We start from the raw sequence: 25275 nt of genomic DNA on the forward strand, positions 1-25275 counted from the left end.
AGACTAACAATACAAATTAATTCCATCAACCATTTGTTGAATGCTCATTAATACATAATGCCCAGGGGCAAATTCTGACAACAAGTTTAAGAAATATTTATCTTCTTTACCATTGTAGAGGAGGAAAGAGTTTTAGAGAAGTAAATTAACTTACCCAAAGTCACAGAGAAATAATAGCTAATGCAGACCCGGCACCAACTCCTCTAATCCCTGTAACAACACTAGGAGGTAGGTTCCACTATTACCTCTCAATTTTAGTTAAAAGACTTGTCCAAGGTCCCAAACTAGTAAGTGGCAAACCAGGACTCACTATGGCTAAAAGTCCTTGTCAAAACAAAATGCTAACTCTTGGCTACAAAGTGGCAGAGCAGAAATTCAAACCCCTGGTCTGTCTACTCTTGAGTGAGAGAGAGCCCTCTGTCTTCTTAATATGCTGAGAGAGAGAGAGAGAGAGAGAGAGAGAGAGAAGAGAGAGAGAGAGAGAGAGAGAGAGAGAGAGAGGCATCAACTACTTGTTTCACTTAGTTGTGCATCCATTGATTGCTTCTCATATGCGCCCTGACCTGGGCTCCAAGGGTGACCTCGGCCGGAGCCTGAGCCCTTGGGATTGAGCCAGCGACCTGGTGCTTGGAGAGGATGCTCTATCCACTGAGCCACCAGCCAGGGCACTAAGATGCATTTTGAAGGTGGAAGTTAAGTGTTTACTGAACAAAGGCACCATGTAATTTTTTATTTTAAAGGAAATGAAATGTATCTAATTGAGGACTTTGAAAAAGACAATGTAGCAATGAGAAGCAAATAAATTGAAGAAACTGTTTCAGATTGAATTATAAAATCTTTACTGTATTTTAATTTTTTCAATTAGAAATATTCTTCATGAAGGAAGCCAAGCTTTTATTCACATTTTTTTAATTCACATTTTAAATTTGGCTGTACATTAAAAATCATCAAGAAATGTAAACGGGCAATTTTTGTAACGTAACACTCAATCCTGGCTTCCAATATTCACTTCCTCAATCTAAGTGCTGCGGTTGATTAGCAAACCTTAGCGATCTCTGCGAGATTTTCTCTCCTTCAATTTTGAAACACAGCATTTAGAAATCATGAGCCTGGAGATTCATACCAAGAACTAGAAAGAATCGGGTGTGCGCGCTGTTTTCGCGGGGCGAGAGGCCGGCAGGCAAGCTGTGGCTCAAACGCTGCAGAGCCAGGTTTTTTCCTGGCAAACTGATTTATGACCACAAGAAGGGCAGCTGCGGAACCGGTAAGACCGTAAGCACACTTCTCAAACAGGAATCCAAGAAGGAAGACCGGGATGGGATGGGAATGGTAAAGCGGAGTTAGTTCTGCGGGGTGGGGGACGGTCACGGCCAGTCCTGGATGAGACCTGTCAAGTCCTGATTCTTGCAGTGGCCAGGCAGATGGGCTCTGTTGCCCAAAATGTGCGCGCTTGGGGAATTGACACAGCAGCAGGGCAGCGGGACAAGGTGTCTCCACGCCCCCTTGCGGACTCAAATGACGATTGATGAGGATGTGCCTATTTAGTGAGAGGTACACTGTTTCCAAAAATGTTGTCTGTTTAGCGCTTACAGCAACCCTTCAAGAGAGTCGCAGTGATCAGCCCCATTTTACAGATGACATGCTGGAGCTCGGGGAAGTGAAGCAAAACTTGCCAGCGAGAAGGAAAAGCTTAAATGAAGACGATCATTAGGCTGGTTCCTTTTATTTTGGAGTAAAGAGGAGGGGGCTGGGGCCGGCTGAGGGCCCCACACCGAGCCCTCTGGCTATCTGGGAGGGTTCGGAGCTGGCTGTCAACCGGGAGGCCTGGCAGCGCCCAGGTGCCTGGGAAGAGGGAGCGCGCGCGGTGGGTGGCAGCGCGTCTGCGGGCGCAGCGCGCACCACCCGCCCGCCTGGGTCCGCCCGGAGAGCCCGGAGCCAGTCCCGCAGGGTGCCGGGCTGCAACAGCAGGGCAGGGGCGCCACGCGGACGCTCCACGCGCCCGCAGCTGTCCTGGAGCCCCGCGCGAGGCGCAAGTCGCGAGCCAGGGCGCGCGTGCGCGCGGGACTGCTGCGGACACGGGTTGGCAGTGCCACCGCGAGCCCACCGGCACTGTCCCACACCTTACCGTAGCTGCTCCCCAGTGACCAGGACCTCAGCCATGCGCTCCAGCTCCCTCTGCTGCGCCCCGCCACTCCCGTTGGGGCTGCTGTCGCTGCCACCGCTGCCAGCGCTGCCGCCCTCCATGCTCGAGGACGCGCCGCTACTACTGTCTTCACTGGCCGCGGCGGGTTTGGGTGTTAAATCAGTCTGCCCTCACAGAGGCCTCTACCGCCATCTTTGTTAGGGGCAATCCCGTTGCTCGGACACCATTGGTTGGAGAGGGAATCCCTGTGGGTAGGTTGAGGCGCTGGGCGAGTCCGCTCCGGGAACTCCAATTTGGGGGCGTGGCTGGAGCCCCGCGTGGTCGGGGGTGGGGCCAAGGGGAGTAAATATAAACATCTGGGCGGGGCATCGGTTTTGCGTTTTGTGTACTCGTGGAGGTTGAGTTAGGTGACGCCTTTGCCTTTGCCCGTGAAGCTCCGTTTTTGGGACCCTAGGAACAGGCTGGGCGGTTACTAAACAAGTGTGAAGGTATTTCAATTATACTGTATTTTCCATGCCCCAAATTGCCAAAAAGTAAAAATAATAACAGTGTAGCTAAATGGTGAACTATGATGAAGAATACACAGGTCACTGCAGGGCTCGGAGAAATTATTTTTCTCAGCCCCAGTCCCCGTCGCCAAAGACAGTTTACTTACCTTATGATGTAATCGATAAAGAACGCTGGCTTGGGATTCTGCTCCACGCCTAGCCTACAATTAACCCTGTTTCCACCTTTACAAAAGAAAAATAATTTTGACTACCACCTGTTGACATCTGCTACATTAAATATGCTTCCGTTAACTGTTACCTTCCTTAATTAGTGAAACATCATAAAACGGGTATTTTCCTCATTTTATTTCAGGAAGCAGGCTCAGAAAGATCGGGAAACTTGTCCAAGGCAAGTTTCTATAAATGCAAGCAGTAAAAATCAAACCCAGGACATGCTGGTTTCAAAGTTGTGTTCTTAAAAGATTGCTTCTGAAAGTTGTCTACCTTACAGGGGATAGGGAAGGAACCTTGATTAATGCCAAACGTCCTGTTTTTCTGTCTCAGGCAGGGTCAGAGGTTGGTCTGCAGGAAAACCCCAGTAATGCTAATGTCAGTAGTCATGTTGTAGTAAAGGGATATCTGTGTATTGACATTTTATGCAGTTTGTTACAGTATTTGCATAAATACAAGTCTCTACACCCTTACAACAAGTAAATGTGAAACTAATTTTTAAAATTAACAATATCTTGAAAAACATAATCACTTAATTGCCTATATGTAGTAGAAGTCTACAGAATAAAAATGAAGGTGAGAGGGCTGTTGAAAACCAACTTCTCTGCTTTGTATATGTTATACCAATTCTGCTACTCAAGAGTATGTATGCTCACTATCTCGAAAGCTTATTTTTTTATTGTTCAGTTTTACAATTGGCATTTTGTTTGTATTTATTTTTTTAGTGAGAAAGAAAGAGAGAAACAGAGAATCAAGTCAGAGTTGTGGCACTTTAGTTGCTCATTGATTGCTTCTCCTACGTGCCTTGACCAGGGAGGCTCCAGCTGAGCCAGGGACCCCTTGTTCAAGCCAGTGACCTTTGGGCTCAAGCCGGTGACTATGGGGTCATGTCTATGATCCCGTGCTCAAGCCAGGGATCCCACGCTCAAGCCGAATGAGCCTGCACTCAAGCTGACAACCTCGCGTTTCCAACCTGGGATCTCATTGTCCCAGGCCAAGGCTCTATCCACTATACCACCACAGGTCACAGTTGGCATTTTTTGTTTGTTTGTATGTTTTCAAAGATCACCATAGCCTTTCCCAATATTCTGTTAGATCACTACTTATGTAACTTAAAATTTGCAACAATTCATTGAACACTTATTTTGTGCTTTACATTGTGCTAATCACCTTGTTGATATTATTTAGTTTATTCTCACATAAAGCCTGAGAGTTAGGTATTTTTTAATCCTTTTTTAAAAATTTATTCATTTTAGAGAGGAGAGAGAGAGAAGGGGGGAGGAGCAGGAAGCATCAACTCCCACATGTGCCTTGACCAGGCAATCCCATGGTTTTGAACCAGCGACTGCAGCGTTCCAGGTTGACGCTTTATCCACCGCATCACCACAGGTCAGGCGAATTAGGCATTTTTAATGTGTCACCTTACAAAGAAAAAGCATAGGCATAGAAAGCTGAAGTAATTTACCTAAATATCACACCTAGAAAGTCAGTTAGGCAGCCCTGGAACCGACTTCTGCAGACTTCCAAGGCCAAGCTCAGCCCACTCCAAAGGAAGAACTATTGTCCAACTGCCTCCTGAATTCAATAATAGATATTAGGCAACTCTTTGCCAAAAGCAATGATCTAAATGGCTTATCTTTTTAAATACACCCTGGAAAATATGTAGACCAAGTGAGAAGAAGTTCCAAGTGAATGTGATTTTAAGAGCCTCATTCTGCATCCGATAAAATCATTTAACAAAGTGGATATCCCAGAGTTGATGAGTTTAGCAGCTGGCTGTGGCTGATGTTCTAATCTTGTAACATGGGGTATCAGGAGTTTGCATGGGCATCAGACTCCAACATGCAGTGTCTCTTCCCATCCTGTCATTTACTAGCTCTGCAACCTTATGCTAGTTACTTAACTTCTTTGGATCTCAATTTATTTTCGATAAAACAGGAATAAAGGTCCCATGTAAATGATATGTGTTCAACAGCTTGTCTCTATGATGCTAGAGAAAACACTTCTTCTGAAGTTATCGCTAATTAATTTGTTAATTATTAGGCCTTCAAAATGAAGAAAAGAGAAGTAGAGGCCTGGGCTCGCTAACTCTCTGTATGATATGATGCTTTTTAAGCTCTTGGAAATTACAGACTGGAAAAACATTACATTGTATTTCCAATGATTCATTGTTCAAGCAACACTTTATTTTGCCCAAAACTCTACCTACAAATGTAAATCATATCACTATGAATGTCTTCCTTTGATTTTTTTTTCTCTCCTTTTTAAATCTAGTTGTGTTTTCATTTGAATTCAGGTATCTTTCTTTATTTGAAAAATAAAGACAAAAAATGTAAAATATTTCTTCATTTAATAGTTTCTGATTAAAAATTTCTGATTAAAAAACTCATCATAAAAGTTTATGATAAAAATAAACTGTGATTAAAAAAAGAACATCATAACATAAGGAAAAGACAAGTCGGGCAAATCCCTGATTCTCCAGTAAGAAGGAGAGAGCAGAATTTATTTCCATGCTTGAAAAGAAGGGTGTGTGTGTGTGTGTGTGTGTGTGTGTGTGTGTGTGTGTAGCTGTGAATGGGACATGGGGAACTGGCTGCTGTTCTTATTTTAACCTTTCTTTTTGACATATGAGACACTCCATGCTCCACTGGCTTAGAAGACAGACCCGTTCTCCTAACCTAGGGGAAGATTAGTGAACGGACTGCTGAGGATACATGAGTCCTGATGCCAGACTGTGGGCTCTGGAGCAAATGGTCCTAGAATGAATGGTCCTCGATAGGTACTGATAGATAAGAGCAGGGCTCTGACAGGGCAATTCATCCAGTGCGAAGGTCTTAGAAGCATTTAGAACTGGCTCCACTGGGCAAGTTTATTATCTTCTCTGAATTATCTGTCCTCCTTTGTAAAGTCAAGGTCATACCGCCAACACCATGGGGCTGTTGAGATTTTTAAATAAAATGGAGTGAGTGCACTTTTTTTACAGGTGGGAACTGCTAACTGTGAGCCTCCTCCTCCAGCTGGCCTGACTTCATGTGTTCTGGCTGTCCCGGTGGTCTGGAGCCAGTGCTTCTCAGACTGGGCAGGGAGGGGTCAGGCGTGTGTGTGTGTGTGTGTGTGTGTGTGGCACTTTAGTAAAATAAAAGTGAAATTAAAAAAATACGAAACGGAAGACAATTTTTTAAAAGATTTTATTTATTCATTTTAGAGAGGAGAGAGAGAGAGAAAAGGGGGGAGGAGCAGGAAACATCAACTCCCATGTGTGCCTTGATCAGGCAAGCCTGGAGTTTCGAACCAGTGACCTCAGCATTCTACGAAAACCAAATTTTTATTGTTTTTGTCAATAGACAGAAAATGGTCAAATTGCTATAACTATTTCTGAATTATTCCATTCAATGTATGTCTCAGTGTCTTTCATTACAATCTGGACAAAAAAAGGGGTGGGGTTTATGGAAAGAAACCTCACAGGGTAATCTAATTGTACATTCCCAACTGGGCAGGTCATAGTGGGCAGTAGCACCCCAGGCATATAACGTCTGTACCAAAAGGCTTATCTTTGCATTAAGCAAGCTCTGCTCACCGTTTTTGTGCAAAATTACACCTTTGGAATGGCCCCTTTTAGGCCCCTCCTTCTAAAGCATGCCAGAGAGCACAGAGTGTTACCTACTCCGTAATCAGATCTCCACCTTCTTTTCTCCCATTTTCCAGTAGTAATCTTCCTTACTCCCCTACTTAATCTCAAGTGCATGAAAGAGACTGCAGGTCTACTCTCTGAAGCATTTATCTCAGTCTGTCGACCTCTGGCTTCCAGGTATATCCTCTGTGTGGCTCAAATAAACTTTTCTAAAAACTCTACAGGTTTGGACATTCTTACAGTGACAACAGGTACTAGTCACTAGTTAGACTGTGCTTTTGCTAGTACTTGCAAAGGGTGGATGGGTATATAAAAAATGACCTTGAATCAAATGTGTGAAAGAATATTGTCAATAAAAAAGCTTAATAACACATTAGCTGTCATTGTTGTTGTTGCCCGAGAAGCACCTGTATTATTCCTACCTAATCTTAAAGATTAACTCAGATCTCTGTGATATTTTCTTGCATTCCCCAAGCAGCTTGGTACCAGATGACTTACATTGTTTTTAATCATTAATGAAGTCTTGGTTCCCCCGCTGCCACGATTTTTGTTTTTACTATGAATAGAAGCAAATTGGTGATTTAGCAAAGTCCTGTTCAGATATTTCTGTCTATAGATTCTTAAAGAAGGGCCCTTGTCTTTAGAAAATATAGAAAAGATAGAATTTTTGTGTTTAACTTTTATACCCATTTTCAATATTTTTGTCATGTTTAAGTCATCTTTCCGTAATGATAAAAATAGAACAATATAAATAAAGGTGAGGTCCTCCTGTCCTCTAGTCCCAGCCCTGCTCACCTCCTAAAAAGTGTTCTTAGTCTTCTTTTTTAAAATATTGAGTTTATTGGGATGACACTGATTTGCAAAACCACGCAGGTTTCAAGTGCACAACCCAGTATAATACCATCTGTACACTGCATCGTGCGCCCTCCGCCCCAGCAGTCTCCTTGCGTCCCACTTCCCGGACTTTGCCCACCTCCGCCTTGCCCCCACCGCCCTTTTCCTCTGGCTGTTGTCACACTGTTGTCTGTGTCTGTGTGTCATCTATATATGTTTTTTGGCTAGTCCCTTGGTTCTGTGCAGTCCTTGTTGCTAACAGGGCAAATGAGAAATGCTTAATACTTTGGTGTATACTGCCACCTAGTGACTTCTTTTGTGATGACCCTAGATAATAGTGGGTCTCAAAAAAAAGGGGGCCACCCTTTAAGACAGCGGTTCTCAACCTGTGGGTCGCGACCCCGGTGGGGGTCGAACGACCAAAACACAGGGGTCGCCTTTAGGTGTTTTGGTCGTTCGACCCCCGCCGGGGTCGCGACTCACAGGTTGAGAACCGCTGCTTTAAGACTACCTTTTAGAAAATTTGGGTGCAGGCTGCTGTTGGTCACATTATTGGGGATGCTACTGACTTCTGAAGAGCAGGAACCGGGGATGCTAGATATTCCCATTTTCTTGGGACAGCACTTCGCAAAGAGGAATGGAACTGTCTTAAATCGAGTATGTTTTTCTTACGTCCTGTGGATATCCACGTGGATGAAAAATCTGTTTGCTGTTATCTGAGCTTAGGACCTAATTTGGTCTTACATAGAAACACAGTGTATTGTTAAAACGGTTTTAATATAATTCTGGATCGTCTAGGATGCAATTATTGTGTACATCGAGGAAAGATTGCATTTGGTTGGCTTCAGAACTTCACCAAGAAAAAAATTCATTATTGCCTAAAATTGTTTCACTTGCCTTTTGTGTGCTGTGTGCACCACGAGTACAGTGCACATTTTCTCAGTCTGTGTTTGGGGTGATTGTGTGTGTGTGTGTTCATAGGAGTATATTATTTAGCTAAATTTTTAAATGCCAAACCAGCAAACAAAACGAGGTTGCAGGGCTAGGAAAACTTCCCCGTTTCCTCTGTTCTTCCAGCTGCTCAAATAAGGCAGGTTAACAGGAGACAATCACAAGGAATTCACATAAGCCTGGAAATTCCATAGAAAATGAGGCAAAATGAGGTATATCTCTCATTCTGAACTTCGGAGGGGAGTTAGGGGTCTGAGATTTCAAAAGGAAGTAAGACAATTTAAAAGGAGATTTTTAAAAAGCGTTAATGTTTAGTAAACAAATGTTTGTTGGGTCCTCCTGAAGCCTGGGACACAGAGAGGACAAAGGGCTTCTTTAGGTCCCTCCAAGTGGCTGCACACCAGCTCATATTAAACTATAGTTTTCTACGGCGGTATCTCCCTTCCTGAAACAGGTCCTTGTCCTCTACCTAGTCTTTCTGGGGGGAAGGTCAAAGGTTTGTTCTGAGTCTTTTGTTTCTTAAAAATAATCAGCTTAAAATAATCAATATCCTAAAGAGGCTTTTTTTTTTCTCTAAATAGGCGTGCGTTTTAAGGCAAACTCTGCTACCTCTCAAAGACAATCTAGGAAATCACAAATATCTGAAAATACAATTCCATCCTAAACAATTCAGGGGCAAAGAAGTAATTACAAAGAGAATTAGGAAATATTTTAAATGAATGATAATGAAAGATAACATTTCAAAATTTGTGGGATACCACTTAGAGCACAGCTTAGAGGAAAATTTATAGTTTTAACTATTTACATTAGAAAAGAAGAAAGACCTTAAATCAATGATCAAAAGCTAGAAGTAAAACCACTCTGGCCAGGTAGCTTTGTGGTTAGAGTGTTGTCCTGATATGCTAAGGTTCTGGGTTCGATTCCCCAGTCAGAGCACATACAAAAATCAATCAATGAATGCATAAATTTAAGTGGAACAACAAATCAATGTTTTTTTCTCTTGCCCTTCCTCTTTCTCTAAAAATCAATCAAAAATAAATTTAAAAATAAAACTTAAAAAATAAAGCAAACCCAAAGAAAGTAGGAATTCAAACTTAATAAATACTCCTTTTCTTTCCTTTTCAAAGAGAGATAAGTGTTACCTGCATGTTGGCTCCTGGTTCTTGAGTTCAGCAAAGGAAAAAATTCAGAGTCAAGAACTCTAGCACAAGGGGCAGTTTATTCAGCATGCAAAGTGAAAATACACACAAAGTGAAGATTCGAGTGGGCTGCTCAGAGAGCTGTTTCGGCCTTTTAGAAAGTCACAGAAGCAGAAGAAGTGAGTCAGCTGGGCTGTGTGGACAAGGGAAACAAGTTACAGAGGCAAAAGAAGGGCTCTCAGAGACTGGTTCAGGGAGTTAGCTTCGGCTGAGCAGGTGCAGCCCGCTGCTCCCTGGGTGCAAGTCTCATGGGAAACAGAGCTCGGGAGAAGGAAAGCAAAGACACACACCTGAGGAAAGCTGGCACAGGCGTGCTCCAGGGAGACCTTGCACTGGGTCCTAATCTTTATAAGTAAAGGCAAGTGTTTTAGGGGAGGTCTCGGAAAGTCTTGGTGGAGTATTCATCAGCTTTCCAGGTGCGTTCTTTAATATGCTGATACATCAAAATGACATGTCCCCTCACAGTCACGGTCTCTATTGATTGGTCAGTGCCAGGGTAGGGCATCGTTGTTCAGTGCATCTGGGCCTGATGCCGGCCTGGTAGTTGTTTCATTTTGATTTTGCTGCTTTTCTGGGCCTCGACCTGAAACAGAACTGAGGCTTAGATGTTATCTATAGTTTGACCAAAACTTGTCTCTGTGGTCAACAGACCCCTAGGCTTTGTTCCTAAAAGTATTTGATGCTGATCTGGATCTCACTGTCTTGAGGGCTTAACATTTAAGGGAGTGGACCATGCAAGGGAGAAGCTGGCAGGTGAGGCAGGATGCTGCATGAAGCCGGTTTGAATCAGCTCTGTCCCAGTTTCCCATTCCACTTGCCAGGGATTTTACTGGCTTCTGACTGTGCTGCCTCAATGAGAATGCTCTGCATTTGTCTAATCATTAAATTGTACCCTTAAAATGGTGCAGTTTATTTACCTTAATTTATATCTCAATCAGGTTGATTTAAAACACAGGTGCCTTGAGGTGGATGAGCATCCCGTGTATTTAGAGAATGTGGGGGAGGCATTTTAAAGGAATTGTGTAAGGTCTTAAGGGCCTTAGCAAGGACTTTCCTTTCTACTCTGAAGAATGGCATCTGTTGGGGGATTTTGAATAGGGGATTGTCGTGATCTGACTAACTATAGGGATTGCATGAGATAACATATATAAGGGTATTCAGCTCAGTTAATACACTGCTCACAAAAATTAGGGGATCAGGGAACGTGAAGATACTCCAGGACTTTCATTCAGCCTTTTGTATGGTACATTTTCACCAAGGAAATAAAAGTTGGTTTTGCATCTCATTTGCATAATTGAACAACTTTCTTTTACTTGTTTTTTGCTTTTCTGATGTTCTTTAGTAAAAAAATCAAATGCTTCTTTTCGTTTCATTCAATCAAATGCTTCATATTCATTTTAAAATATCCCCTAATTTTTGTGAGCAGTATGTTTAATATTCCTTCGCTTTTTTTGGGCAATGTTTCTGTGAAACATGAAACGATACCACCATCTAGTGGGGAAAATCCTAATTGTTTTATAAGCAAAGGCTTAAAGGTTTATTGAACAAAGGATGTGAAAGTAAAATTTAAACTAGTGTATTTCCCATAGAATTAAATAAGTCTTGTAAATTAGAACTTCCTTATCTGAAGTGATTTTTAAGTAAATAGAAGGTAATGTAGTTTCTAAAACTCTATTCTATTTTCCCACCCACCACAAATGTTGGTAAGCCTTCATATTTAGCTCAGTTTTTAGTTGTGAGTCACCCTCTCCCTGGGTGATCTCATTCATAGGCACTCTCATAACTACCATACACGTGCATTAAAACAATTTTTGTGGCTCTTAGAGATGACCCTGAGCTATGTATTACTTTTATACTAGAAAAACTTACCAAGGTGGAAAACAAAAAATCCAAAAACAGGAGAATGGATTTGTCAGTCCTTTGCCAACATTAAGGTGGCAACCCAATTCTTAAAGTACTTAACTATTTTTTGAAGCCAGAGGTTTCTCTCTCTCTCTCTCTCTCTCTAACACCCTCCAGCCTTTTCCCTTCTCCTCCCCTCAGACACATCCTTGCTTTCTTTCTCCTAAGATCCAAGGGACTTTCTATCAATAAATAAACTTTTGCTCGTATTTGAGTCTGAATTCTTTCTTAGCCAAAACTGAAGTAAGGCTGCCAAACTGAGGTCCAATCGCTGGTAACATTCTGGTGGCATTTTGCCACCAACAACTGTTAAGATCTGGCCTAGAAGCTGCCTTGGAGAACATACAGTGGGCAGTTTACACACCTTACAGTGTCGAGTTTGCCTGTGGCCCCTAGGAAAGTGCAGAGCCTTCCTTCCCATCCCCAGGAAGGGTGTATTTCTCTGGACTCCGGTCTGGCTGGCCACCCCGCACAGAGTAGGTACTAAACCAATGGATGGGTCTAGCCCAAGAAATTGTCTCCTAGATAAGATGATCCCCAGATCCAAATAAGTGAGATACGGGGGACCAGTTCCACCAGGGCGTTGCTCCCTGTCCAGTGTGTGCACCAAACCCAGCAGGATGCTTTTAGGACACAGACTGGGTAGGAATCACACTTTGCCACCTCTTGGCTGTTCGGCCCCTGACACGGGGCTTGCTGTCTCATTTACAAAAGCAGATGACCACTTTACAGGGTTCTGGTGACTGGTTCATGCAATTATGCATGCAAAGTGCTATCACGAGGCCCGCCACCAGCAGAAGATGGGACCATTTTGCTGGAGAGGAAATGGGAGTATTGGCGGGAAACACAGTGGGACAGCGGGAGGGGTGGCTACGGGTCCGTGTGGCACCCCTCGGGGTCGCAGCTGTACTCCGTAAGCTTCCAGCAACAGTGCCCCCTGAAAAACGCGTTTCCTTAGAAGAACCCCAGCTCCCCCTGCGGAGACCCGGCCGCGCGCTTTCGGACCTTCCCGGGGACGCGCGCGGCGCGCCCCGCCCCGGAAACACGCTGCTGCCAGCGTGGCGCGCTTTACAAACAGTCTCCAGGTTTCGGTCAGTGTCGGAGTCGGAGCATCTCCCGGAGTTTTGTCGCAGCGATGAGGAGGACCCGCGACCAGGTGGACGCGACGCTGCAGATCGCCAAGCTGAACCCTGCGGAGCTGCTGCCGGCCGTGCACTGCCTGGGCTTCCGCTCCGGGGCCGCGGCCACCGGCGACTTCTACCTGCTGGAACTGGAGCCCGCGCTGTGCGGGCAGCTGGAGGCCGGACGCAGGTGAGCGGGCGGAGGGCGGCTGGCAGCGGGCTGGCGGCCCGATCCCCGGCCCGCTGCCTCGTTCCTGGGATTCCCCGCCACGGCCAGGCCGACCAGTGAGCTGGACGGGTGCGATCGGTGGGACTGCTCCAGCCGATACTGGAGGCCTGTGGCAGCGGAAACAGCTCAGGAAATAGAACCCAAGTGAAGTTTTGATTGCTGGGGGTTCTCAGAACAGAACAAGAAGGACCACTCTTGGGTGGGATCCAGAAATCAGCAGCATGGACGTCATCTGGGAGCTTGTTAGAAATGCCAAGTTCTAGGTCCCATCCCAGATCTACCGAATCCCCCTGCCCTTTTAAACAGGATTTCCAAAGATGCCTATGCATAACTTTGAGACGTACTGCTTTAGCATGGTTTAGAAAATTGGGACATCTTGACTGAAGCTTCTGGATGCTTTCCTTGTCTTGTGCACTTGTCCAGCAGTTTGCGCGACGATGCGTATTGTCGACATTCGGCCTATTTGATACTTTCTTGCGCGTGTTGAATTATTTTTTCCCACAGTGAGGCTCTTGCTCTTTGGAGCCTATGATGGTGTGGGGGCTATGACAACAGAGGCCAGACAGACCGTCAGGACTTGATTTTAAATTCTGTCAGCCTAGGATTTGGGGACTGTTCATATTGAAGATGTTCATTGGCATTTCAATGCCTCATGTGTTTTCCTTTCCTGTAGTATGGTGATCCGTGGCGATAAAGATGAGCAGGCCGTTCTGTGCAGTGAAGACAAAACGTATGACCTGAAGGTAGCAGACACTTCCAATATGTTGCTTTTAATTCCTGGTTGTAAAACACCAGACCAGCTGAGGATGGAAGAAACCCCCGGTAACATTATTCACACAGAGGTACGGTTTTCTGTCTCTTGATTTATAGGAGTCTGAGAATGACAACACATGTTGTAATCTTGCCTTTCATGAAAAACTGTAGGTATGAAATGTATAATCACAGAAAATCTGAAGAGTTCTCTAATGAAAGTTTGAAATTTCTCAGTATTATTTTGTGTGTAGCCTTGTGAGGTTGCCTTTGTTTTCCCCATTTAATTTTAAGCTCCAGACAAAGTTGACCATTCTTTCACAGCATAGAAACTTTGCTCTTAGGTGATTCATTCTAAGAGTTTTACCTGTTTGGGGGTGAGTTTTGTTATGGATATACTAGAAAGCCCGGCGGTCATACGAAATGACCGCTGTTCTAGATATTATAAATTGTAATTAAAATGATTTGTGCAAAGGTGTCTGCTAATTCAAACTGAATTACCCAGGGCAGGTGGCGAGGACGCCCCACGGGGTTTCCCCCTTTTACTTGCTTAATTGCTTAAAGTAGAGTGCAATGAAGGAAACCACTGGTGGTACATTTCTTAAAAGCCACCCCTAGCTCAATAAATAAAGGTGATTTAAATAATAAAATGTTAATTATTATTATTAACATTTAATTATTATTTGTTAATGTTAATAACAATTAACATTAACAATGTTAATGTTAATTCACATGTCAAAGATCTCTTTGTACACAACATTTCTTGTGTAGATCTTTCCATCATTTTTAAGCTCGCCTTGCAGAGGACCATCAATTATTTTTAATTTTGTGTCCATTCTTTCACAAACTCTTGAACAGGCAACATAAAATTGACCGTGTCCTAATGCAGGCTCAGGTAAAAAAATGCCAACACGCTTAAGCGTTTGGCCCTGAGACTTATTGATGGTCATAGTAAAGGCAAGTTTTACGGGAAATTGTCTACGTCTCAATTGAAACGGCAACCCTGTTTGAGATGGAGCCAAATCAATTCTTGGAATGACATGTATTAGTATTTCACCTTTAGAGGAGCCAGTCAAAGACTTAGCTATTATGACATTATTTTTCAATTGGAGAACCTCTAGTCTTGTACCATTGCAAAGACCCCTTCTGGTGTTAAGATTTCTTAACAGCATAATAATTGCTCCAATCTTTAACCTCAATTTGTGAGGTGGCATGCCAGAAGGCGGGACTATTTGAATGCCGTGGCAACTTCACCCCATTGGCTAGTACAGTTACGCAAGCAACCAATAAGCTATCGGTGACAAACAGACACTTAAGCCGCATATAATAAAGATTTTGAAAGGAGACTCCCTCACACTGTAACTAGAGTATTAGGTAATATTTACAATGAAGAAATTTGAATTTTTGAGGGAAGCTTGTTTCTCACCTTTGATGCTGGTTTAGTTCATTACTATTCATAGCCATGGAGGACAACGCTTAATTATTTTGAAGATTACTGATGGCAGATACCAAACAAAAGTCTTCATCTGGCTAGACTGTTGCACTTATAATAATCAAAGCACAGCCCTTAATTCTATCAGAATAACTTTAGGCCAACTACTTCCATAAAAATAGAATTGGAATAGAAATAAGGGAAAATACTGGGAAATCTCAGTGATTCTCATGATGTTGGAACAGAACTTCCAAAATACTGTATTTTGGTTTTTGTAGGGTTGTGTCTTTCATCATTGTTATTTCATTGTTAACGAGAAATAATGAGAAATATTTGTAAAAGTTATTTTTCTCATCACATGTCTGTTATATAGGTTTTTTTGTGAGGGTATAACAATATCTGTGAGTATCTTTGAGCTCTCGTTACGAGAAATTTGTGTATTGAGGCTGAGTAAACTTAACAAAGATCTACTAACCTAAGTTTTAATCTGTGGTCGCACTTCACACGCCTAAAGGGCCAGGTAAGAAATGCACATGAACAAAGCAGGCTGGTCCTGATAAATGGTAGTGGATATTGAGTCTCTGGAGCAGGTAATAGGGAATGGTGGAGTCTGTGGCAAATTGGAGAACATCCCAATTCGGGGGCCAACTACTTACTTTGTAGAAAAGCAGAGCCAGCATTGCCAGATCTCCTGATTTTTTTTCCCTCCTGTAAAGCTTGACATTTAGATTTTAGGGGCAAAAATCTAATTTTTCAATGTTGGCCACTAAAATTTAAACTGTATGCCAAACCTCCCTTTATCTAATACAAAAGCACACACTCACATCTGTGCGCTGGATAGAGCCAGCAGGATGCCAGTGTGTGAGCTATGGATGACATCAGTCTTTCTGGTTTGTCTTTAAGCTCCTCTTTTGAAGGCCTTAACTTCAGCAGCAAATATTAGGCTCTGGGCTTTGTCTTGTCAATCATGCTTTGTTTGAGGGCAGAAGCATCCCTGACCTTCCATATTAGAATTGAAAGGCAGGCCTGACCTGTGGTGGCACAGTGGATAAAGCATCGACCTGGAAATGCTGAGGTCGCTGGTTCGAAACCCTGGGCTTGCCTGGTCAAGGCACATATGGGAGTTGATGCTTCCAGCTCTTCCCCCCTTCTCTCTCTCTGTCTCTCTCTCTCTCCCTCTCTCTCTCCTCTCTAAAAATAAATTAAAAAAAATAGAATTGAAAGACACCCAGAGATAATCCACTTCAGTCTTTAACCTTTTTTTAATGGAAAACACTTATTGGGGGGCCTACTAAGTGCTAGACTCTGGGCAAGCTCTGGAGACAGAGAGAGGGATAACAGACAATTTATCCATCGTTTAGCCTCTGTCGGCTGGATCTCTTTGAGTGCTAGGCCTGTTACTGTTTCCCCAATCAAATGAAACGCTTTTGTACTATTTAGAATTAACAAAATCCTAAATAGTACAAAATTCTTGCATTGAATAGAAGTCTCTCTCCCTTAACTTCTGCTTCATTTGACGTAATGTGCACACAGCACAAGGGTACACCCCTGCCCCCTTCAACATTCTATTATTTGAAGACTGTGATAATGCCTCTTCTTTATTTTCTGTTGTTCAGCCTAAAAATACTCATTTTCAGTTGTTTCTATCTGGTTTGTAAAATTGTCACCATTCTGGTCCTTCAATCTGGGTACACTCTAGTTTCCAAAGTACACGTGAGATATGGAGCTCAACTATTGGTTCTCACTAGGTTGGCAGTATCTTGATTGGGGTTTGAAACGATTTCTGAAGATGCTCATCCAGCTCTTTGAGGTGGCTGGACGGTGCCTTCCCAACAGAAAGCAGAATACCGGTTTTCCTTTGCTGGCTTCTTGTTGAGGGCGGATGGGTGGGTTGGAATTTTGTATGAGGTTTTTCTTGTTACTATAATCCTAACAGGTTATAATATATTTATAACTTCTAGATATTTGGTTTTTCTAACAACTATTGGGAACTAAGAAGATGTAGACCTAAATTAAAGAAGCTAAAGAGACTTTTGATGGAAAATACCTACGAAGGACCCGACAGTCAAAAGGAAAACAATTCCAAGTGCTCAAAAGTAAGACTCTTATTTTCGTTACTTTTTGGGGATTTAAAAAAATAGAGGATACACTTATGGTGACGTTTTTGCTTTTTAAATTTATATTATGAAAATTGCAGACATATCCAAAAGCAGAAAGACCACCGTATATTCATCACTCAGTTGAACATTTAGTGGTATTTTGTCAATCTTGTTTTCTTCTATCCCTTCCTCCTCCAATCCTGTCTTCCTTTTTCTGGAGTTTTTTAAAGCAAATTTTACATACCATGGTGACATTTGCATAGCTGAAAGCTCATGTTCCTAATTATGCAAAAATAGTCTTTCACAGGTTTTTATTAACTAAAAGTTATAATTAGGGGCTTTGGGGAAAGACGTTATGATAACTATTGGAACTTATGCATTACATAAACACACAATGTCAGAATTGACTAATTCCTGGACGTACAGAAAAAATATAAACCAAGTAAAAAAAATTTTTAAGTTTTTAATGTAATTCAAAATTATAGAATTCTCTTGGTATTCTGAAGACCATATTTATATTAGAAATTCTCTTTTTCTCCACTGGCTGATTTATTTGAGGGGAGAGGTTACAGCTTTATTAGATGTGATTCATATACCAACCTATTCACTCATTTTACACTGTATATATAATTCAGTGGTTTTAGTACTTTTACAGTGGTGTGCAGTCAGCACCCTGATGTTTAGAACATTTTCATCACCCCGGAAAGAAACCCTGTATCCTTTAGCTTACCTTCTAACCCTACTTTTCTCAGGTGCCCTCTTCCACCTCGGCCCTAGGCAACCATTAATCTACTTTCCATCTCCATTGATTTGCCTCTTCGGGGCATTTCATATAAATAGAATTCTATCATATGTGGCCTTCTCTGACTGCCTGTTTCTTTGACTTCACATGATGTTTTCAAGTTCCATCCATGTTGTAGTATGTATCAGTAGTTTATTCCTTTCTTTTGCTGAATATTACCCTATTTTATGGATGTACATTTATTCACCCATTCATGAGTTGATGGGCATTTGAGTGTTTCCATTTTTATTTTTATTTTTTTGTTACAGAGACAGAGAGAGACAGAGAGAGAGACAGAGAGAGAGACAGAGACTGACAGACAGGAAGGGAGAGAGATGAGAAGCATCAATTCTTCATTGTGGCACCTTAGTTGTTCATTGATTGCTTTTTCGAATGTGCCTTGGTGGTGGTGGGGGGGCTACAGCAGACTGAGTGACCCCTTGCTCAAGCCAGTGACCTTGAGCTCAAGCTGGTGAGCCTTGCTCAAACCAGATGAGTCCGTGCTCAAGCTGGCGACCTAGAGGTTTCAAACCTGAGTCCTCCACATCCTAGTCTGATGCTCTATCCACTGCGCCACTGCCTGGTCAGGCTGTTTCTATATATATATATATTTGTATTATTCTGAAGCTGGAAATGGGAAGGCAGTCAGACAGACTCCTGCATGCGTCCGACCGGGATCCACTCGGCATGCCCACCAGGGGGTGTTGCTCTGCCGCAATCAGAGCCATTCTAGCGCTTGAGGCAGAGGCCACAGAGCCATCCTCAGCACCCGGGCAAACTTTGCTCCAGTGGAGCCTCAGCTGCAGGAGGGGAAGAGAGAGACAGAGAGGAAGAAGAGGGGGAGGGGTGGAGAAGCAGATGGGCGCTTCTCCTGTGTGCCCTGGCCAGGAATCGAACCTGGGACTCCTGCACGCCAGGCCGACATTCTACCACTGAGCCAACTGGCCAGGGCCTGTTTCTATTTTTTAACTGTTATGAATAACACTGCTGTGAACATTCTACTGCACCTATGTTTTCATTTCTCTTGAGCATATACCTAAAAGTGGAATTGATGGGTCATTTATTTATTTTGCATAATCTTTCTAGAGACTGCCAACCTGTTTTCTAAAGGGGCTGACCATTTTACATTTCGATCTTATCAGGGTTCCAACACTTGTTTTTATCCATCCTAGTGAGTTTGAAGTAGTATCACTGTGGTTTTGATGTGCATTTCTCTAATGACAAATGATGTTGAGCATCTCTTCATGTGTTCGTTGACTATATATCTTTAGAGAGTGTCTATTCAGGCACGCCTCTCCCTAGTTTTTAATTGGGTTCTATGTCTTTTTATTACTGAGCCATAGGAGAGTTCTTTGTACAGTCTAACGGTGACATACAAATATTTTCTCCCATCCTGTGGATTGTCTTCACTTTCTTGATTTTGTTTGTAAATGTACATGACATTTACTGTTTTAACCATATGGGGATAATTCTGTTATTACGCACATTCTCCGTTGCTCTGCAACCATCACTATCAGCGAGCTACAGAAATCTTTTATCTCCCCAAGCTGAAACTGTACCCATTAAACACTATATCCCTGGTCTCCTCTGCCTCCTAGCCTATGGCCACCACTATTCTACTTTCTGATTCTGTGTATTTGACTACTCTCACTATATCATGGAAGTGGAATCATGCAATATTTGTCCTTTTGTGTTGATAATGCTTTGAAATACAGGTTTTTCATTTTGATGAAGTCCAATTGATCTGTTTTTGCTTTGGTTGCTTGTGTCTTGGTGTCATAGCTGAGAAACTATGATTAGATCTAACATCGCTGAGATTTACCCCTGTGCTTCTAAGATGTCCACTGATTTCGTGTAGTAATCATTACACATTGACAAAAGAAATTGAGTTAGTGTACAAATATTGCCTTCATCAATTTTATGTACTTAACTCCTCCAAATTCAATAGTCTTGAGAAACATTATGCAAAGGCCTTAAAATGTTTATTTTTTCTTGTTTCAGTATACAACAGAAGATTTGCTTGATCAAATTCAGGCAAGTGAGGAAGAAATAATGGCCCAATTACAAGTTCTAAATGCCTGTGAGATTGGAGGTAGTGTACCTGCCATTGTTGTTAATAATGATGGGATTGAGCATCATGTAAGGGAGAGACAAGTTTTTGGACATCTTTGCCCTATTGCATAATGTTTATTCTTTTGGGGGGGGCTCACAAATGATGATACTTGTATTTTGGGGTATGCGTAGAGACTGTATGTTATCATCTTTACATGAAGAGGTCAGTCTATGACCAGTGACTTTATCCTTTTTCTTTGAATTAAGTGGTAATAGAGAAGAACCATTGTTAGATCGTGAAAGGTCTTAGATACCAGGTAGTGTAATCCCTTCATTGTTTGTAATAGGTGAAGAAACTAAGGCCTCTAAAGGGAAACTGACTTGTCTGGGGCTACATGTTGAGCTACTAATAAAGCATAGCACCCAGGTAAACTTGAACTTGAACTCCTAGTTCAGAATTAATTTCATAACCTCATTGTATTTCCAAATTGCTTGGAAGATGGGACTGCGTTTCTTCTTGTGATAACACTTAACATATTTTTTAATATAAATAGTTTATATAGTGAACCATGTAAAAAATACAGTAGTGTGTTGGTCTCAGAGGCTGAGGAGGCCCAGTAATATCTTCTGTGAGTGTTTTGACTGGTTTCTGGTCTGGAGTGGGAATTTTATCCCAGCAGCTGGGCCTGCGGTAGGAGTAGATGTGGTTATGTGCATTTTTTATCCCTTTTAAGCTTGTCTTAGAGAAGCAGCTTCAGTCTGCACCCAGTGTGAAGAAGGAGGAAATCGGCATGATTTGATCGATGCACTACTCAACTTGCTCACAGTCTTTCCAAGATTAGCTTTTGTGAGACCTTAACTCTCGAATGTGGCAAATCTTTTGCTGAGTAAAGCAACTGTGCATGACTTTAGAACTAACTGGAAGCATTTCACTCTATGTGATGGTTCCTTAAGACTAATTTGTTCCTAAGCATAGGAAATAAAGGTGGTTTTTGTTTTGTTTTGTTTTATTTATTAGTGAGAGAGAGACAGAGAGAAGAGACAGCCAGACAGATAGGAAGGGAGAGAGATGAGAAGCATCAACTCATAGTTGCGTCACTTTAGTTGTTCATGATTACTTTTCATACGTGTTTTGACGGGGGTGGGGGGTGGGGGTGGTGGCTGTAGCTGAGCCAGTGACCCAGTGACCCCTTGCTCAAGCCAGTGACCTTTGGGCTACAGCCAGTGACCATAAGATTATATCTATGATCCCACATTCAAGTCAGTGACCCCGCACTCAAGCTGGATGAGCCTGCACTCAAGCTAGTGACCTTGGGGTTTTGAACCTGGGTCCTCAGTGTCCCAGGTTGACACTGTATCTACTGTGCCACCACTGGTCCGGCTAAAGTTTTTAATTATGGATGGCTGCTGCTAATTACTATGGTATATGGGTAGCATGAATGTTAAAGTTAAAAGCAAACACAGTGGGTTGTAATGCATCCCTGTACATTATTCACTTACGGCTTGGGGGCGGATAGAATTCTGGTGTCTTGAGTGGGGGAGGTACGCCAATTATTCCTAGCTTTTGTTCTCGGTGTTATATTATATATTCTGTTTTTGCATGTTGCCTTTATTTTGTCAGGGTAAGACCTGCAACATTCTTCTTTGGAAGTGGTGGCTGTGTACCTGTTTGTTTCTCCAGGGGTGGTGGCTGTGCCTTCATTTACAAGGTGGCATACCCTCTTTCTCTGGAAGAGGGACGGCATCTTGATGCCCAGCCTTTATTTTGCCGCTGGTCTGCGTCATGGCTCTGAGTCTGCTGTCTCTTGAATGAACTAGACTTCCTTTTGAGCACGAGAACTTTGCAGGATAGCTGAGATGAAAGAGATGACCGTTCAGCGCCCCACTGCTGAGGTTATGATGTGGGATATGGAACCCATGATCTTCACCTCATTTGTCTGACATTCTAGTGAAATGACTTGACCAGCTACCGTTGTCCATTCAGAACAAGATTATTGTGAGATAATTGAATGTTAAAGCACTTAAAAAAAAAATCAGTGTTATTCATATATAAAGTACACTTTTGAAAATCACCTGGTCTTCCTCAGCACACAATTTGTAATGGTTGGGAGACAGGCATGAGAAGAAGCCTGTTTATTAAGAAAGCAAAAACTTTATTTTTATGTCTCTTTTTTTGCAGTGGGCAGGAGCCTGCTGCTACTTTATTGGTTTACTAGCCAGTTCCTTTGTTCAGTATGTTCTTTGATCAATATAACTTTCCGAATGTGTAGGTTATTGGAGGATTCTTGAATTTGATTACGAGATGAAACTTCTGAATCACGTAACTCAGCTTGTGGATTCTGAATCTTGGTCTTTCACTAAAGTTCCTTTGAATATATGCCTTCAGGAACTTGGACCATTAGAGCCAGAGTAAGTATTTTAATCACTGTTCCTCCAGGTTTTCTTCAGGGGAAGATAGTTCTTTTTCAGGATGGAATTAAACCCAGGATATATATATATATATATATTTTTTTTTTTTTTTTTTTTTTTTTTTGTATTTTTCTGAAGTTGGAAATGGGGAGGCAGTCAGACAGACTCCCGCATGCGCCTGACCGGGATCCACCCGGCCTGCCCACCAGGGGGCAATGCTCTGCCCATCTGGGGCATTGCTCTGTTGCAACCAGAGCCATTCTAGCACCTGAGGCAGAGGCCATAGAGCTATCCCCAGCGCCTGGGCCAACTTTGCTCCAATGGCACCTTGGCTGCGGGAGGGGAAGAGAGAGACAGAGAGGAGGGAGGGGGGAGGGGTGGAGAAGCAGATGGGCGCTTCTCTTGTGTGCCCTGGCCAGGAATCAAACCCAGGACTCCTGCACGCCAGGCCAACGCTCTACCACTGAGCCAACCGGCCAGGGCCTAGATGACTTATATTTTGATGTCTTATAGAAATTAAAGAAATATACAACTAAGGACTTAGGAATTTTGGTCATGGGGTAAACAACTGTGCATTATGTTATTTTTGCAATAAAGATATAAAGAAATACTTATGTTTACCTATTTTATAATAGATGTGTGTTCACATCATTCATGTAAAAATATTTAACATGGGGTCTGGACCATAATAACTTCCCAGTATATATTAGTTCCTATTGTAAAGTTTGACTTGGCAACTAAAAATCACTACAGTATTTCAAATCACAAATTTATATCTTAGTTTCTAGTTAGCAATTGTATTTAAAACAATGTATAAAAAGTATGATACCTTTTCAGATGAGTGTTTTAAATTTTTCAGGGCAATGATCGAGCACTGTCTTAACTGTTATGGAAGAAAATACGTAGAGGACGGTAAGATTTGGAAGATATTTAATTGGTATAATAAACTCCTGTATGTTCACATTGGGATGCCTTTCAGATTTGTGTTCCTGTTTAAAAGAAGGATTCCAGCCCTGGCCAGGTAGCAAAATTGGTTAGAGCATTATCCCAAAGTGCCAGAAGTTGCTGGTTCGATCCCTGGTCAGGGCACATACAGGAGCAGCACAATGTTCCTGTCTCTCTCTCTCCTTTCTTCTGTTGCTGAAATCAATAAATATTAAAAAAAAAAAAGGACCCCCTGGGTTTGTGGAAGGCAAATTGGGTATAATTAATTCCCTCTGAATTTAATGGAAGAAAAAGAAACACTAGGAGTTTATTTAATTTGGAAAACAACACAAAAGTATCAGATACCTTTTTTTCTTTTTTCCCTTAAGTGAGAAGCAGGGAGGCAGAGAGACAGACTTCCATATATGCCCTGACCGGATCGACCCAGCAAGCACCCTGTGGGGTGAAGCACTGCCCAACTGCCCATTTGGGGCCATTGCTCCATTTCTTGGCAACTGAGCAATTTTAGCGCCTGAGGTGAGGCCATGGAATCATCCTAAACACCCAGGGCCAACTTGCTCCAGCCGAGCCATGGCTGCTGGAGGGGAAGAGAGAGATAGAGAAAGAGGAGAGGGGGAGGGGTGGAGAAGCATGTGGTCTCTTCTTCTGTGTGCCCTGGCCAGGAATCAAACCCAGGACATCCACACACTGGGTAAATGCTTTCCCACTGAGCCAACCAGCCAGGGCCCAGATACCTTTTCTTAGGAGAGGTTTATTTATTTATCCCCCCCAGATGAAATTTATTTTGAACTGAGAGCTGACAAGGTGTGCAGAGCAACAGCACAGATGCTCCTTCAGCATGCAGTGAAGTTCAATCTGGCCGAGTTTCAGGAGGTGTGGCAGCAGAGTGTGCCTGAGGGCATGGTGACCAGACTCGACCAGCTGCAGGTGAGGGGGCGGAGGGGTGGGGATCCTGAGGGCATGGTGACCAGACTCGACCAGCTGCAGGTGAGGGGGCGGAGGGGTGGGGATCCTGAGGGCATGGTGACCAGACTCGACCAGCTGCAGGTGAGGGGGCGGAGGGGTGGGGATCCTGAGGGCATGGTGACCAGACTCGACCAGCTGCAGGTGAGGGGGCGGAGGCGGTGGGGATCCTGAGGGCATGGTGACCAGACTGACCAGCTGCAGGTGAGGGGGCGGAGGCGGTGGGGATCCTGAGGGCATGGTGACCAGACTGACCAGCTGCAGGTGAGGGGGCGGAGGGGTGGGGATCCTGAGGGCATGGTGACCACACTGACCAGCTGAAGGTGAGGGGGTGGAGGGGTGGGGATCCTGAGGGCATGGTGACCAGACTCGACCAGCTGCAGGTGAGGGGGCGGAGGGGTGGGGATCCTGAGGGCATGGTGACCACACTGACCAGCTGAAGGTGAGGGGGTGGAGGGGTGGGGATCCTGAGGGCATGGTGACCAGACTCGACCAGCTGCAGGTGAGGGGGCGGAGGGGTGGGGATCCTGAGGGCATGGTGACCAGACTGACCAGCTGCAGGTGAGGGGGCGGAGGCGGTGGGGATCCTGAGGGCATGGTGACCAGACTGACCAGCTGCAGGTGAGGGGGCGGAGGGGTGGGGATCCTGAGGGCATGGTGACCACACTGGACCAGCTGCAGGTGAGGAGGCGGAGGGGTGGGGATCCTGAGGGCATGGTGACCAGACTCGACCAGCTGCAGGTGAGGGAGCAGAGGTGGTGGGGATCCTGAGGGCATGGTGACCAGACTGACCATCTGCAGGTGAGGGGGCGGAGGGGTGGGGATCCTGAGGGCATGGTGACCACACTGGACCAGCTGCAGGTGAGGGGGCGGAGGGGTGGGGATCCTGAGGGCATGGTGACCAGACTGACCAGCTGCAGGTGAGGGGGTGGAGGCGGTGGGGATCCTGAGGGCATGGTGACCAGACTGACCAGCTGCAGGTGAGGGGGCGGAGGGGTGGGGATCCTGAGGGCATGGTGACCAGACTGACCAGCTGCAGGTGAGGGGGCGGAGGTGGTGGGGATCCTGAGGGCATGGTGACCAGACTGACCAGCTGCAGGTGAGGGGGCGGAGGT

General features: G+C 43.8%; 2 protein-coding genes across 4 annotated transcripts in view; one reads left to right on the forward strand and one right to left on the reverse strand.

Moving 5' to 3' along the window:
* The window catches only part of DEPTOR (DEP domain containing MTOR interacting protein), a 137889-nt gene extending 135527 nt beyond the window's left edge, over window positions 1–2362 (reverse strand). Inside the window, exon 1 of one of the 2 annotated variants that reach the window (XM_066265754.1) lies at window positions 2126–2362. In XM_066265754.1, the coding sequence (XP_066121851.1) occupies window positions 2126–2244 (119 nt within the window). In that variant the 5' untranslated portion in view covers window positions 2245–2362. The remainder of the gene's footprint in view (window positions 1–2125) is intronic. The other variant, XM_066265753.1, reaches the window with a different exon arrangement.
* The window catches only part of DSCC1 (DNA replication and sister chromatid cohesion 1), a 30294-nt gene continuing 6168 nt past the window's right edge, over window positions 1150–25275 (forward strand). The window contains exons 1-7 of one of the 2 annotated variants that reach the window (XM_066265757.1): window positions 1150–1264; window positions 13403–13571; window positions 16873–17007; window positions 19793–19883; window positions 22114–22252; window positions 23112–23164; window positions 23970–24124. In XM_066265757.1, the coding sequence (XP_066121854.1) occupies window positions 13404–13571; window positions 16873–17007; window positions 19793–19883; window positions 22114–22252; window positions 23112–23164; window positions 23970–24124 (741 nt within the window). In that variant the 5' untranslated portion in view covers window positions 1150–1264; window position 13403. Of the gene's footprint in view, window positions 1265–12464; window positions 12691–13402; window positions 13572–16872; window positions 17008–19792; window positions 19884–22113; window positions 22253–23111; window positions 23165–23969; window positions 24125–25275 lie in introns of those variants that run through there. The other variant, XM_066265756.1, reaches the window with a different exon arrangement.

Source organism: Saccopteryx bilineata, chromosome 3, assembly GCF_036850765.1.
Source record: "Saccopteryx bilineata isolate mSacBil1 chromosome 3, mSacBil1_pri_phased_curated, whole genome shotgun sequence".
NCBI classification, from domain to species: domain Eukaryota; kingdom Metazoa; phylum Chordata; class Mammalia; order Chiroptera; family Emballonuridae; genus Saccopteryx; species Saccopteryx bilineata.